Source organism: Micropterus salmoides, unplaced genomic scaffold (genome assembly GCF_014851395.1).
Source record: "Micropterus salmoides isolate LMB-PRFRI ecotype aquatic unplaced genomic scaffold, ASM1485139v1 Ms_hic_scaffold_2, whole genome shotgun sequence".
Classification (NCBI taxonomy): Eukaryota; Metazoa; Chordata; class Actinopteri; order Centrarchiformes; family Centrarchidae; genus Micropterus; species Micropterus salmoides.
This window is the reverse complement of record NW_024041150.1, coordinates 29609406-29622054: the sequence shown is the minus strand read 5'-3', so window position 1 is coordinate 29622054 and position 12649 is coordinate 29609406. Positions and strand designations below refer to the sequence as shown.

General features: G+C 38.7%; 1 protein-coding gene across 1 annotated transcript; it reads right to left on the bottom strand.

Annotated features, from left to right (window-relative positions):
* Positions 1–6105: 6105 nt before the first annotated feature.
* Positions 6106–12581, bottom strand: LOC119911489. The gene is made up of 5 exons (XM_038730395.1): positions 12283–12581; positions 10961–11254; positions 8313–8567; positions 8083–8234; positions 6106–7954 (listed from the first exon to the last, which is right to left on the bottom strand). The coding sequence occupies exons 1-5, from the start codon at positions 12314–12316 to the stop codon at positions 7568–7570; spliced, it is 1122 nt and encodes a 373-aa protein (XP_038586323.1). The 5' UTR covers positions 12317–12581; the 3' UTR covers positions 6106–7567.
* Between the last annotated feature and the right edge of the window lie 68 nt (positions 12582–12649).

Below are 12649 nucleotides of genomic sequence, written 5' to 3'. Positions count from 1 at the left end.
CTTCACATCCAGCACGGACACTGTCGCTCTGCTGCTGACAAATGTTTCTACTTTGCATTAATAATGATGCAGCAGGAAGAGAGAAGTTACATTTCATATAAATATGAGGGCACATTTTTTCTTTACCTTCTCCTTCTGAGTACAGCCTGTCTGTTCTTCCTTCCCTTTTACACAAAGCTCCGACGACTGCAGCAAACTTTGAAATGTTTACACTGCCGGCCCACTGAAACTATATATTAGCATGTCTCTTGTGCAAAGGTTTGTTCCTGGTCCCTGAAAAGTGTCAAAGTATAAAATGGCATAAACAATAAGTAATAATTGTACAGCCAAGAAAGAAATTGAATCATATCACGTTCCAAACATTTTATTGTGTTTATTTGTGCATGTTATGCAGTAAATGCCCTCTGTTCTTACATTCACAGAGCCTGTACTGTGATGAAGGTGTGTGTTGTGTGTGTACACAGTGCTTTCAGAAAGTATTCAGACTCCTTTACTTTTTCACATTTTATGTTGCAGCCTTATGTTAAAATCATTTAATCCCACTTTCCTTCATCAATCTAAACTCAAGAACTTTTTGCGAATGTATTCAATTTATTAAATTTAGCTCAGGTGCCTCCCATTACTCTTGATTATTCAGAGAAAGTCACTTTGCTGTTGGACTCCATCCATACAAATTAAATTTATCTCTGTTAAATCAGGGGAATGAAGACATCTCAGGGACAAATTGGTAAAAACCTGAACAAATACAAAAAAACCTGGTGGTATCTCATCATGAAGATACTTTAAAGTGAGATGCTGACATGTTATATACATAATGGGGCGGACTAAAGAGAGAGGCAGCAGGGTAGTGTTGTGTCGTTCAGGGAACGTTTCATTCATAAGACCTAATCTTGTGTATGACTCGGGAGGAACGTAACTTTTACTTTTTATTTATCAACAGAGCCATGCTGTTGTTTCAAAGCTCTTGGCTGGTGAACAACCTGCAGTGTTTGAGAGCGATGCGTTCATGTTTGTTTCCAGACCTGCCAAACTGCTGCGTTTACACCTGTTTATTTCTTTGTTCCTCTCTCTGTGCTGGAGTTCTTTAAGAACTTGGTGGCTTGATCCAGATTATTATTAAGTTGGTTGAATTTTAATAAGTGTGTTTATTCATATAGTGTATCAAGCTTATTACTTCTACATACGCAATTCTGATAATATAATATTTTACTCATAGATAGGGACATTAGGCTACTCTATGAATGAGCACGTTAGAGATAAAGATAGTAATTATATAAATAAACCATATTTGTATAGCATCTTTTCGACCACTCAAAGCACTTTTACACTACATTGCATTCAACAGTCATACACTGAGCCTAAGTGCACAAACGGAAACTAACATTCATCACTGGCGGAATAGCCGCCAGGGGCAAATCGAGGTTCAGTATCTTGCCCAAGGACACTTCGACACGCAACCAGGGATCGAACCGCTGACCTTCCGATTAATGGCCAACCCACTCTACTTCCTGAGCCACAAGATGATGATAGAGAGTGATCAAGAGGTGAATTTGTGCATTATACTTTGTCAAATAAAGCAAGCCAGGCAGCTGTTTTTTAATCGCCAACTAGAGGGCTGCAATAATAACCAGCCTAGTTCAAATGAACGAAATGACACAAAAAAAGATTAGTTAATTTTAATGAACGAGATTTGGTGACTCGAGTCTTTCAAAAGAGTCAAACTTGCCAACACTACAGCAGGGGATGCAAAGGAGGAATTTTCACGTCCTTACAACAGTATAAAAGGATTCAGGTTGAAAATCTGTGTGTTTCTGAATGTTAGGTTTGTCTCTACATGTAGGAGGTTGTGTTTCTGTACGGGTGTGTTCTGATCTCCCAGTAGCTCCCTGCTAAGTGGACTGCACAGGGTATTCGGCCATTTTAAGTAAGATCCCAAACTGCAGGGAGCACAACATGTAGAATAATTATATTTTCAATTAAAATCAGAAGTTGCGCCCTCCTCTTGTCTCCAGCCCTGCTCAAATCATGTTACACCATACACTAACAATTTATTGTTTATTTGTGCATGTGTGTGCGTCCACAGTGCCTACATTTTAATGATGTGTTCTTTCAAAATGCTATATGAGAAAAAAAGCCTGGATGCCTGTGCATTACTCTGTGCCCGGGTCTGTATTATCAACGCATGTAACAGAAACACCTCAGTAGTTTAACTTTTAAATGTTGTCATGTAAATAAATATTAAATCTTGTGAATGTAAAACACAACAATTAACTTAATTAGTGAACCACAGATTTGCATGTAGTGCTACAGAGTTAAAGTCGACTTGCCCTCCCTCCTCACTAGACTCTGTGCCTCTGAAAACTGACTTACAGACACAAGTGCAACAGAGGCTAGGAGGGGCCAGGACTCTGGCTCCCTAATAAAAATATCAGGGTGCTGTGAGTCATCTTACAGTATGATACGATATGTATGTCTTTGTAACCCATTCAGTTTTGTGTAGAATAGTACATCAGAAAATAGAGCTGGTCCTTGTTTGACGTCAGAATAAATAATGTTTTCAAGTTTTCAAGTGGTTTACAATTCTCTTAAATTATTTAATTAGGCAAATGTGATGCTGAAGAGGTTCTCATCAGATATTAATCTAAAACAGAGGCCAGATATCAGGATTTATTTGTAAAACAATCCTTTTAAAAACATCTGGAATTATAGATTGTATGAGATTATAATAGCTTTAACTAATGTTTTCCAACTTTTAATTTTCAGACTATGTGTCCTGTGGGCTGAGTAAAGATGTATGTAATTTGAGATGTTTTTACCTCATGTTGCCACAGTAACTTCAGATATCAAATGCACACAGGGGAAATTAACGCTCAAATAAACTGGTGCATTTATTATTTTCCATTGTGCTATAAATATTACTTTGAAACTAGAGTCTAAGAAGAAACAAGCCAAGCCAGTGCTTGTCAGCATGAGGGAAAAATAAGTTCCTCTTCACACATAAAACAGTGTTGCTGTGAGATCAAGAATCAGACAGTGTCATCACCACATTCACACTAAAGCTGATGTATGTATACCCAGAAAAGAAGAGAAGTCATTATACTGCAGGATGTACAATAACAATAGAAATTTAGTCGTGCAATGCATAGATAATAATAGATGATATATGAGAAACAGTAAAACTCACTGACCAGAAGATCCTCTCTCCTGCCCCGATTCTTAGTCCGGAGTCATTTTCGGTTTTTCCAATGTAAATCAGTAATGTAACAGACTGCTTTGAATACAACAAAGACTAATAGTGACATGAGGAAGTAGGTGGTCAATATTACTCAATCTGAAACTTAAGAAGACAACAGCCAGAAGGTTGAGTTAATGAAAATGAGACTGTTCTTCACAATGTACCGTATGCAACGTAGCCTATGCGTCTCTTGACTTTTTTTGATGGATTTATATGCGTCAGAAACCCGTACTTGTCGACAACATCTATGCAGCTTCCTGCAAAGCCTACTTGTAGGCGATAGCGACATCAACGCTGACTTGAAACGCTGCTTTGGGGACTGGCTCCACGGATCCTGTCATGTCACGCTGTATGGGGCAGTAGCGGGATCTGTGGTGCGTTAAAGCACAATACATTTTATTTGTTTCATTAACTGTTTAGAAACAGTGTAAAACATAGATAAGCGACCCCCCCACCCAAAAAAGCATTCCTTTACTCCAGGAACGCCCCTCCCATGTCCACCACCGGTAGCCTATTGTGGCCTACAAAAACATTTACAAAGCTGTTTAGTATTAATTAGCATTAGGGGAGACCAGGATGGTTGTAAAGTTTTTTTACATTTCTGTCTGTTTATCGGGCCTCTCTTAAGCCGGTGCGTTCAAAATGTGATACAAACTAGTTACATGTGTCTGCTATTAAGTGGTGTAGCTGTCATCTCTGCAACACAGACAGACAGATGCATGGTTTAGTCTCAAACACAAGGAGTAAAACGTTACAATTCACCCCACAGGCTGTGTTAGTTGTAACCTTTATATTCAGTCTGTGGTTGTCACATTCACCAGGGTGAAATGTAACATTATGTAATTAGGAATATGAGAAAAACATGCTATTAAAAGTTTCCTCTCATGGGTGTACTTGTCCTGGGTAGTAGAGTGCAATAGAGATGCGGACCCAAATGCAGACTGTAGGCGAGGTGGTTCCAGTTCAAAGAAAGATTTACTAAAACGAAACTAAGCAGGTTTACGCTGGGAGCACAGCGGCTAATGTTCAAACAAAAGGCAACTCCAAACAAAACACAATCCAAAGGGAAGAGTCCATGAACAAAGAAGGTACAAGATACAATCCGACAAAATAATCCAAAAGCGCAGGGACTGGAAACAACACACGACACAAACACTGACCACAACTAAGGACAATATACACACAAGCAAATGAGCTGGGAGGGAAGCACAGCTGAAACACATCAGGTGATCAACAACAGGAACAAAGCTAGACAAGGACACATGAGAACAGAACACTAAAAAATAAAACAGGAAATTAAAGCACATGGGAACACACAAGGACAGAGTTACCAAAGTAAAACAGAAAACGAGAAACTACTGCATAAAGAACAAAACCAGGGCAGGGAACAGAGACAGGACCAAACCAAAATGCAGAAACATAATAGAACACCAAAATACAAACTAAACATGACAGGAAACAAGCACGCAAGACTGAACACAGTCAAATAATAAATCACCAGACAGAGAACACAAATCAACACAAGGCAGACAAAAAACGAGAAAACCAAACTACAGGACTAAAAACTAAGATGCAAAGCAAGACAGATACTAAGAGTACTAACAAAACCGAAATAATAAACAAGGCTAAACCAAAATCCTAACAGTACTCACTTTTGTGAGATACTGTATGCTGTGCCTCAGCTGGTTAGCCAACAAGGTCACCGGGTTAAGCCAGACGATGGGTTCCCAAATGCACCGTAATGTACAGTCACAACCTTTGGGACCACACCTGGTTAGTGCTCAGCCGGTGGAGGATAACATCTGCTCCATAAAGGAAAGGCAAAATGAAATACAGCACTGGTCCAACAGAAACGCTTCATGTTATTGCCTGCAAGAGATATTCCCTTATTCGATGGGGATCTTCTTCAATATATTTAATTCAAGTCAGAATTTGAGCAGGGAGGGGAGGATAAGTTCAGCCAGGGTGATTGTTTGTATTACCTGTAACAGTTCATGACAGGACAGCCAAGGGAACTGGTAGGAGGCTGCCAGCATATGGCGCCTAATCTGGGCTATGTCAGCAACATGAGAGCAGTCATGTCTAAGCTCCCTTTCAAGTTGAGGGAGCTATGGAGGTCGGTGGCATATAGCATAATTGAAACATCCGAAAGCAGAGCTTTGTTCAAAGATTTGGTGGCATTCATAGAGAAACATGTTTGTATTCTATCAGACCCTTTGTTTTGCAATATTCAGGAACAGTTGGTGCTAAGGTCGCCAGGCTGAAGTCGCAGACAAGCAATAGTATTAAAGGAAACAGCTTTGTCACCACCATTGCAACAATACATTAAGCTAGGAACTTCAGAGAGAGAAGGGCAGTCTTGCCAGAAAATAGCTCTACAGTTAAGCAAACTTGTGTTTGTTGTCCCCAAAGTCACTCTTTGGAAGAATGTCAACAGTTCAAAAGGAAGAAGCACCAGGACAAAATAGTCTTTCTAAAGGAGAAAGAGCTTTGCTGTGGCTCTTTATTTGCTGGGCACAGGAGTCGTAATTGTGAAAAGTGTTTGACCTGGAGGATTTGTGGTCACCCTAATGTGCCTCATTGTAGATCTTGTGCTGTATTTGATGCTTTGTTGATGCTTGTGTGTTGTTTCTCAAATGTAAGTCGCTTTGGATAAAAGCGTCTGCCAAATGAGTAAATGTAAGAGAGACAAAGCAAATGCAGACACGGAGCAGATGACAGATCCATCAAAGGGGGCAGAGTAATCCAATTGTATGCATTTCTGGACCCTGGCAGTTCAGCCACTTTCTGTTTAGAAAACCTCATGCAAAGGTTTAGTCTTTCTGGCAAACAAACCCACTTTCTGCTACAAACCATGGAACACGAAAGGGTGATGTGAGCATATTTATTGCCCAGGCTGGAGGGGTCTGGTGTTGAAAGCAATATCTTCTATAAGCTACCAGAAGTCCTCAGTCAGACAGATTCCCAACTTAGAGGCTAATGTCGACCTATTGATAGATGTTGGAACCTTGGGAGGTCATAAACGGATCATATGAAATAAACACAGTATTGGCTGACACGGCTTAGGAGCAGATGTTCCTTCAGTCCTTGTCAGCAGTATTTCTGTATGCTGGTTGGAAGAAATGCTAAACAGTCAGTACAACCATGATTTCAATGAGAGCGCTACAGAGGAGAAAGGTCCTTCAATGGAAGATATCAAGATCATGGAGATTGTGTAATATTCTGCAACACCTGAAGATGGTCATTTCAGCTTGAAGCTGCCCTTTAAAATGAACAATGTAGTACTGCCCAACAACTTCTTTGTAGTAACACAAAGGATACTTGGTCAGAAAATGAACTTCCTGGATAATGAACAGTTTTATGAGGAGACTGAGGGTGTCAGGATTCATGTAGAAGGCCTTGCTGCACTGAACACTGAGCTATCCCAAAAGGTACTTGGACTGAAAGAGCAGCTGTACACCTACCAAACTCCGCACACTGGGAATATCTACTGTCAGAAAGTTGCTTGACAGTGAACAGTTGCAACGGGTTCTGCAGTGGAAGTAGAAGCAGCTTCAGCAACTGAAGAAGAACCACTTCCTGTTGAGGCTTCCAACCTAAAACAAAAGGTAATAACCCCCAGTGACTAAACTGTTTGGCTAAAATGTAACGTCAGGATGGTAATGACTCCTTAATTTGATTGTCTTGTAATACTTGTAATACTTGTAATATTCAAAACAACTAAAGTAAGATTTGTACACTCAAAACATATGAAAAGTTTAAAAACTACCCCACAGTTTATACAAGTACAGCATGTACATTCACTGATTGACAGAAATTTAACTGGCAACTATTTTTTGATAAATCATTTTTCACATAGAAACATTTTATGGTTGCAGCTTCACAAATGTGAAGATATGCTGCTTTTCCTTTTGATTATTTTAATGTATTTTTAATAATTTTGAGGATTGTACTGACAAAACAACATTTTTTAATATTTATCAAAATGTTTACAGTCGATTAATGGAGAAAATTATCAGCAGATCATTCCATAATAAATAAAAACTGTATCAAGTAATCATGTATGTGTTACTGTTAACATAAATGCTCATAATAATAAAAAGTAAAGAATAAATTGTATAAAAAGGAATAAAAAGAAAACTAACACCACAATACCAAAACACTGTACCAAATAACTGCATAATCCATAAAGATGGGTCATCCAGTCTAAACAAAATACTGCATGAATGTTCATCTGTCCGTCCTGGGTTAAAGGCTCTTTTTCTTTCATTTGTCATGTTCATCTCTTTGGCTTGTAAATAGCTTGTTTGACCTGTTGGTGGTGCTGTGACTTCAGATTTTTGGCTTTTGCAACACACTGTAGACCGTGTCAATTTGTGTGGGGCGTTGTGCTTCATCCAAGGTGGCTGACTGTGAAGCCGATGCCTCTTGGATCTTCTTGTGTCCTTTTGTGTCTTTACTGCTGTCACTCTTTCTGTGAGAGGCAGTCAGATTTGGTACCTCTAAAACGCAGTAGACAGAATCTACTTTCGGACTTTGCTCTGACCCCAGTTCCTCTCTTGATAATCTTTGGCTGATGGTTGGGCAGCGATGTGTGGCTTCCACGTTTTCATAAGAGGCCTCAGACTGACCAGAAGAAGAGGTAGAGCCCCTGGTCACAGGGCGTGGCTCTGCCTCAACTGGCTGGCTTTGTGTTAACTGAGTCATAGACGTCTGTGCCTGCAAATAATGCAGTAACATATCAGGCCTTTGAACAAAATGTCAAATGACAAGACACATCCTAGCATTAAAGATAAACTGAATTCACCATCCTGTAATCAAAGTCTTCTAATTAAAGTTCGGCTTACCTGACGGTGATGATATTCTGATGAGCAAAGCCCCGTCATTAAAAAGAATATAAATGTAAAGAGGAGTATAAACACTGCAATAGCTATTACTATTACTATTACAGTGATTGGTTGTGTTGCCTCTTTATGTTCAGGATTCGTTTTATTAAAGCCTGGAAAGACATGAAAATACATTTTAGTAACTAAAAGTGATCAATTAAAACTACTTAAAATCATCACATCATGCTTACACATTGCCTCCATGCTTTCAAAAGCATTGCTTGTGCTGACATGGTTGTGTCCACTGCAGACAACAGTTCTGTTGTCAGAGGAGATGGTGATGTTGACTTTCACGAATGATATCAGAGATGTTCTGCAACTGACTCCATTACACACAGACCACGCCCAGTCACCCTGGACGGAGCAGTTGACTGTGATGTTGCAGAATCCAGCAGATTTGTTAGAGCGCAGCACCTTCATCCTGATGACAGGTCTGGAAACAGTTTCTGCAACAGCCACCCAAGCAGATGAATTAAAATGCATTAGATCTGTGAACTAGATTTGTTGGTACCCTCTGATGGCAACTAGTAGGACCCACGACAAAACAATGAAAAAGACATGCAGATTCCAGCGCCCAATAGCACTGCGGCTGTTACGGTGCTACCTTTGACTTGTACTGGACATTTAGTATGACAGGTGCATAATGCTTTACGGCATCAACACGACTCTTCAGCAAGCAAGCTGTAAGATGAAGCAAAAACTATATAATGTACAATGTAAGTTCTTTGGAAGAAGATATTTCAGTATGGACACCATGCAGCAGAGGTTGCAAATAGACTGCAGAAGGCATCTGAGGAAGAGACCGGACAAGAGTAAATACTCTTAGTTGTTGGCGTGAGCTAAAAGAGGTGAAAGAATGCAGGACAGATGACGAGCATTAGGTAATGGAAGCTAAGCCGAGCAAGAGGCTCAGTGCCAAGCAGAGCAACAAAGCTTAGAAAACTACCAATGCAAGAACATTTTCAGAAATGTTACCGATGTCCAAGTATCTAGCAAGTTTGCTAACATCAACTCAAGATTTATAACTAGCGGCAAGTGACCGAGAAACATTTTGTAACTTTCTACCATAAAATTGTAGCTGGTGGAGAGCAGTGCCAGTGTCGTGTCAATCTTGCTAAAAGCCGTGTGAGTGGGCAACATAACCGGGCTCAGCTCAGCAGCCTTTATTTACATATCGATAACTAATTGAAGATAGGTGAAGAGACCGAAGAGGACGTTGGAGCTAAGAAGAGAAAAAGAGAGTGACCCAGCAGGAGGCTCCCGGACATTTGCGAGAGCTTTGTGAAATAAAAGGCTGGAAGACAGTTGCCAAGCTGGCCTTCTTTCTGTTTACTTGCTTTATGCATTATCAAAGTTTTGGACCTACTATTTTTTGATCATAAGTAATATTATCACAAAAAAAACTAAATCTTACATATCTTACCTAATGTTGCTTTAATAGCTGCCCGTGACATTTTGAGCACAGACTTATGATACTGTAAGTACAGACAGTCGCTGTCTTAAATACCAATAATCCATTTTACAAACACATGCAACATACCACACATATTCATACCACACTTGTTGCAAGTTGCCATCAGTCAAATAGCAATAAAAATACATGTCATATTAATATTGATACACTAGGCTACATATATACATGTGGTACATAAAGAAAATCCCAATACACAAAGAGAAATACATGTATCCCCAGTAGTTTGTAACCCATAAAGGATTTTGTCTGTTTAACAGTTATTATATATATACTATATAAAGTGAAAAGTGACACCATATGTAAAGAAAAATATTTTTAGAAATCAAGAACATTCAAAAGTGTTATTGCAAAGACATGACACATGGTTCTCATAAAAATGTGTCAAAATCCTCATTAATGCTTTTAGGGGCCAAAGTGTCTCCTGTACCTAGAAGTGTTCACGCTGTAAGAGTACAGAGTTTATATTTTCCCCTCTTCATGTATGTACAGTGATTTGTTTAATACCTCAGTTCCCACATATCTGAGAGTAGAAGTGTTGTGTTTCACCTTGGAAAAGTGTGCAGCCACAGGACTAGATGTTACATTGTTTCTGATAGTGCTGAGCGATACAAGTTCTGGAGGTTTCACCAATGTATGCCAATTCACATGGACATTTGAGCATGTATACTTAACTACTACAATAGGAAGCACAAAATCAACAAAAGTTATCTACACAAGCCTCAGACAAAGCCTCATGCCCCATACAAGTGATCATAATTCATAGACACCATGAAGTGCACAGTGCCTCCACTATACAGTATTTGCATGCATAAGTGTTTTGTTATTTATTTATTTATTTCCCTGGCTATTGTGAGCCCCTACAGTACTACTGCATCCCTAGCATTTGACTACACTGCCTACATGAGCAGCTCTGATAACACCAAATATACATGAAGCCACATGCTCTTTATCAGACATGATACTTTAAGACATAAAACCTTTACAACTAAAATCATTTTAACTTTTCACATATTGTGTTAAATACTAACATGAAAATGAATGAAGGGATGTACGATGGTAAATGCCAAAAACTAAAATGACCTACTCTGTATTTTCCTTGATCTTTGTGTGGTCGTTTATTTGTAAACTGGACTGTTGACCTTTTAGAAGTCACAATTTAAAAAAGTAAATGCATTTTAAAGAGGTAGGTAAGGTTAATTAATTATATTGTTCTATGTTCATGTCAATAAAGGTTTGAGAAAAGTTTTAAAAGTTCTAAGGTTAAAGCTAAATACTGCTGATAAAGAAACTTTGTGTGTCTCATTGTGTTGCAACAAATCAAGAAGATCCATACCTGTAAAAGACAAATAACTATTTAGAACTTACCTTCAACAATTAGTGTGTGGGTCTCAGTAAATAAATTAAAGTCAGAATCAGTGATACTGACTTTATAGGTGCCACTGTCAGTCTCTGTGAGGTTCTTGATACACAAGGAGTGGTTCCCCGGATCATAATCCACTTTGTCTTTGTACCTGGGTGTGATGTTGTTATCAGTAACAATAAGTTTATCATCAAAAATCCACCGATAACCTTGAAATGGTGGTGATTTTCCAACTTGTAGACATAATGAGCTTTTTTTCACCCGGTAATGCATCGTTGGTGGGTCCTCTGCTGTAACCCCTGATAGGAAACATTACACAATATCATTAAAAGAATATCATTAAAATACATTAAATTGTATTACCTTAGAAAGTTTCATGCAGCACTAATGTGAATAAAAACATAAAGAAAAATGTCATAAGCAATGTTTGTGAATTTAATTGTCTTGCCTAGCTGCCTAAAGCATTTGTGAAGATGATGATGTTGTTATTCAGCTTTATTTTCAAGTCCCTAAACTATGAACATTAAAATTAAGGGATGTCCATATCCAATCTCAAAAGATCAGTATTGGGGCTGATTAAGGCATTTTTAACTGATCAGATTTTACTCAGGAAGCTTTCATGCACAGCAACGAGCGCAGTTATCGTCAAATCTCCAACTCTCCACTGTCTGTCTCTCCTCCACTCCGTTGAGCTTCATGTGTGTAAGAGCAGGGCTGAACCCCGCCTGCGATGAATCACCACACACCATACAGCAAAATTATTAGCAAAAAAATTATGCTGTTTATTTATGTAATTTATTTAGTCTCTTGTGTTTTACTGTCATCTATGGTGCCTGGTGTTTCACAGCCCAGCCACTGTTCGGAGCAGAGACAGACAGCCAGGGAAGATGTACAGACGACGACAATCAACAGTCATGGGCTGAACCAAAGCGACAAACACTGGAGGATACTTTTAAAAGGAGAGAGAAATTCATTTGAGACCGCGACAAGGCCAAAAAGATTACACAGAGGGTTTGTCATTTTATACTTTAGTTTGTAAGAAATTTGAATAAAACTGAAAAACAAAATGGAAATGTAAATAGAAGATTTTGTAATGCTGCTTGAGAACCAGGCGCACAAAGGCTAAGCTAATAAATTCAATCACCTAAGACCAACTTTATAACTCGTCATAACACCAAAATTGATATATAACTTAAAATAACTATTGCATATTGGAAAAACTTTACAGCACTGAACATTTTGTTACACCCTGTTTCGTTATGAAACCTCACATGAATAGTTAATAAATTAATAACATGCACATTACAGTAGTTTTTCTTCATCTTACCTGCAATAATCCAGCAACTCAGAAGTAGAAGCATTTTCAATCCACTCAAAATTCTTTGCACGCAGTGTGAACTAGTCTGAAATTGTTAACAGGAAACTAGGTTTTATATGAAGATATGATAGCAGGTGTCAAAGGGCAGGAAACTGTAGGCAGTACAGTTGTCACTTTTTCAAAAAATCCAGTTCCAATGAAAGACCTAACACATAACACCTTATTTGTTTAAATTAATTTGAATGAAACCCACATAGCCTTATACAAACCTACACTGTAAAACTAACTTTGCTCTGTTAGATCACAGTCTCTTAATTGCCTCATTTGAGAAACAAGGTAAACAGGTAATCAGGTAAACCAATTTTGTAATGTTACA

Bases quoted from the DNA above. Each gene is read 5' to 3' on its own strand.
- LOC119911489 (XM_038730395.1), bottom strand. From the start codon at position 12,316: ATGCTTCTACTTCTGAGTTGCTGGATTATTGCAG. The intron at 11,255-12,282 runs GTAAGATGAAGA...GTTTCCTATCAG, and splicing joins GAGTTGCTGGATTATTGCAG to GGGTTACAGCAGAGGACCCA. The intron at 8,568-10,960 runs GTAAGTTCTAAA...TGGCTGTTGCAG, and splicing joins CCACACACTAATTGTTGAAG to AAACTGTTTCCAGACCTGTC.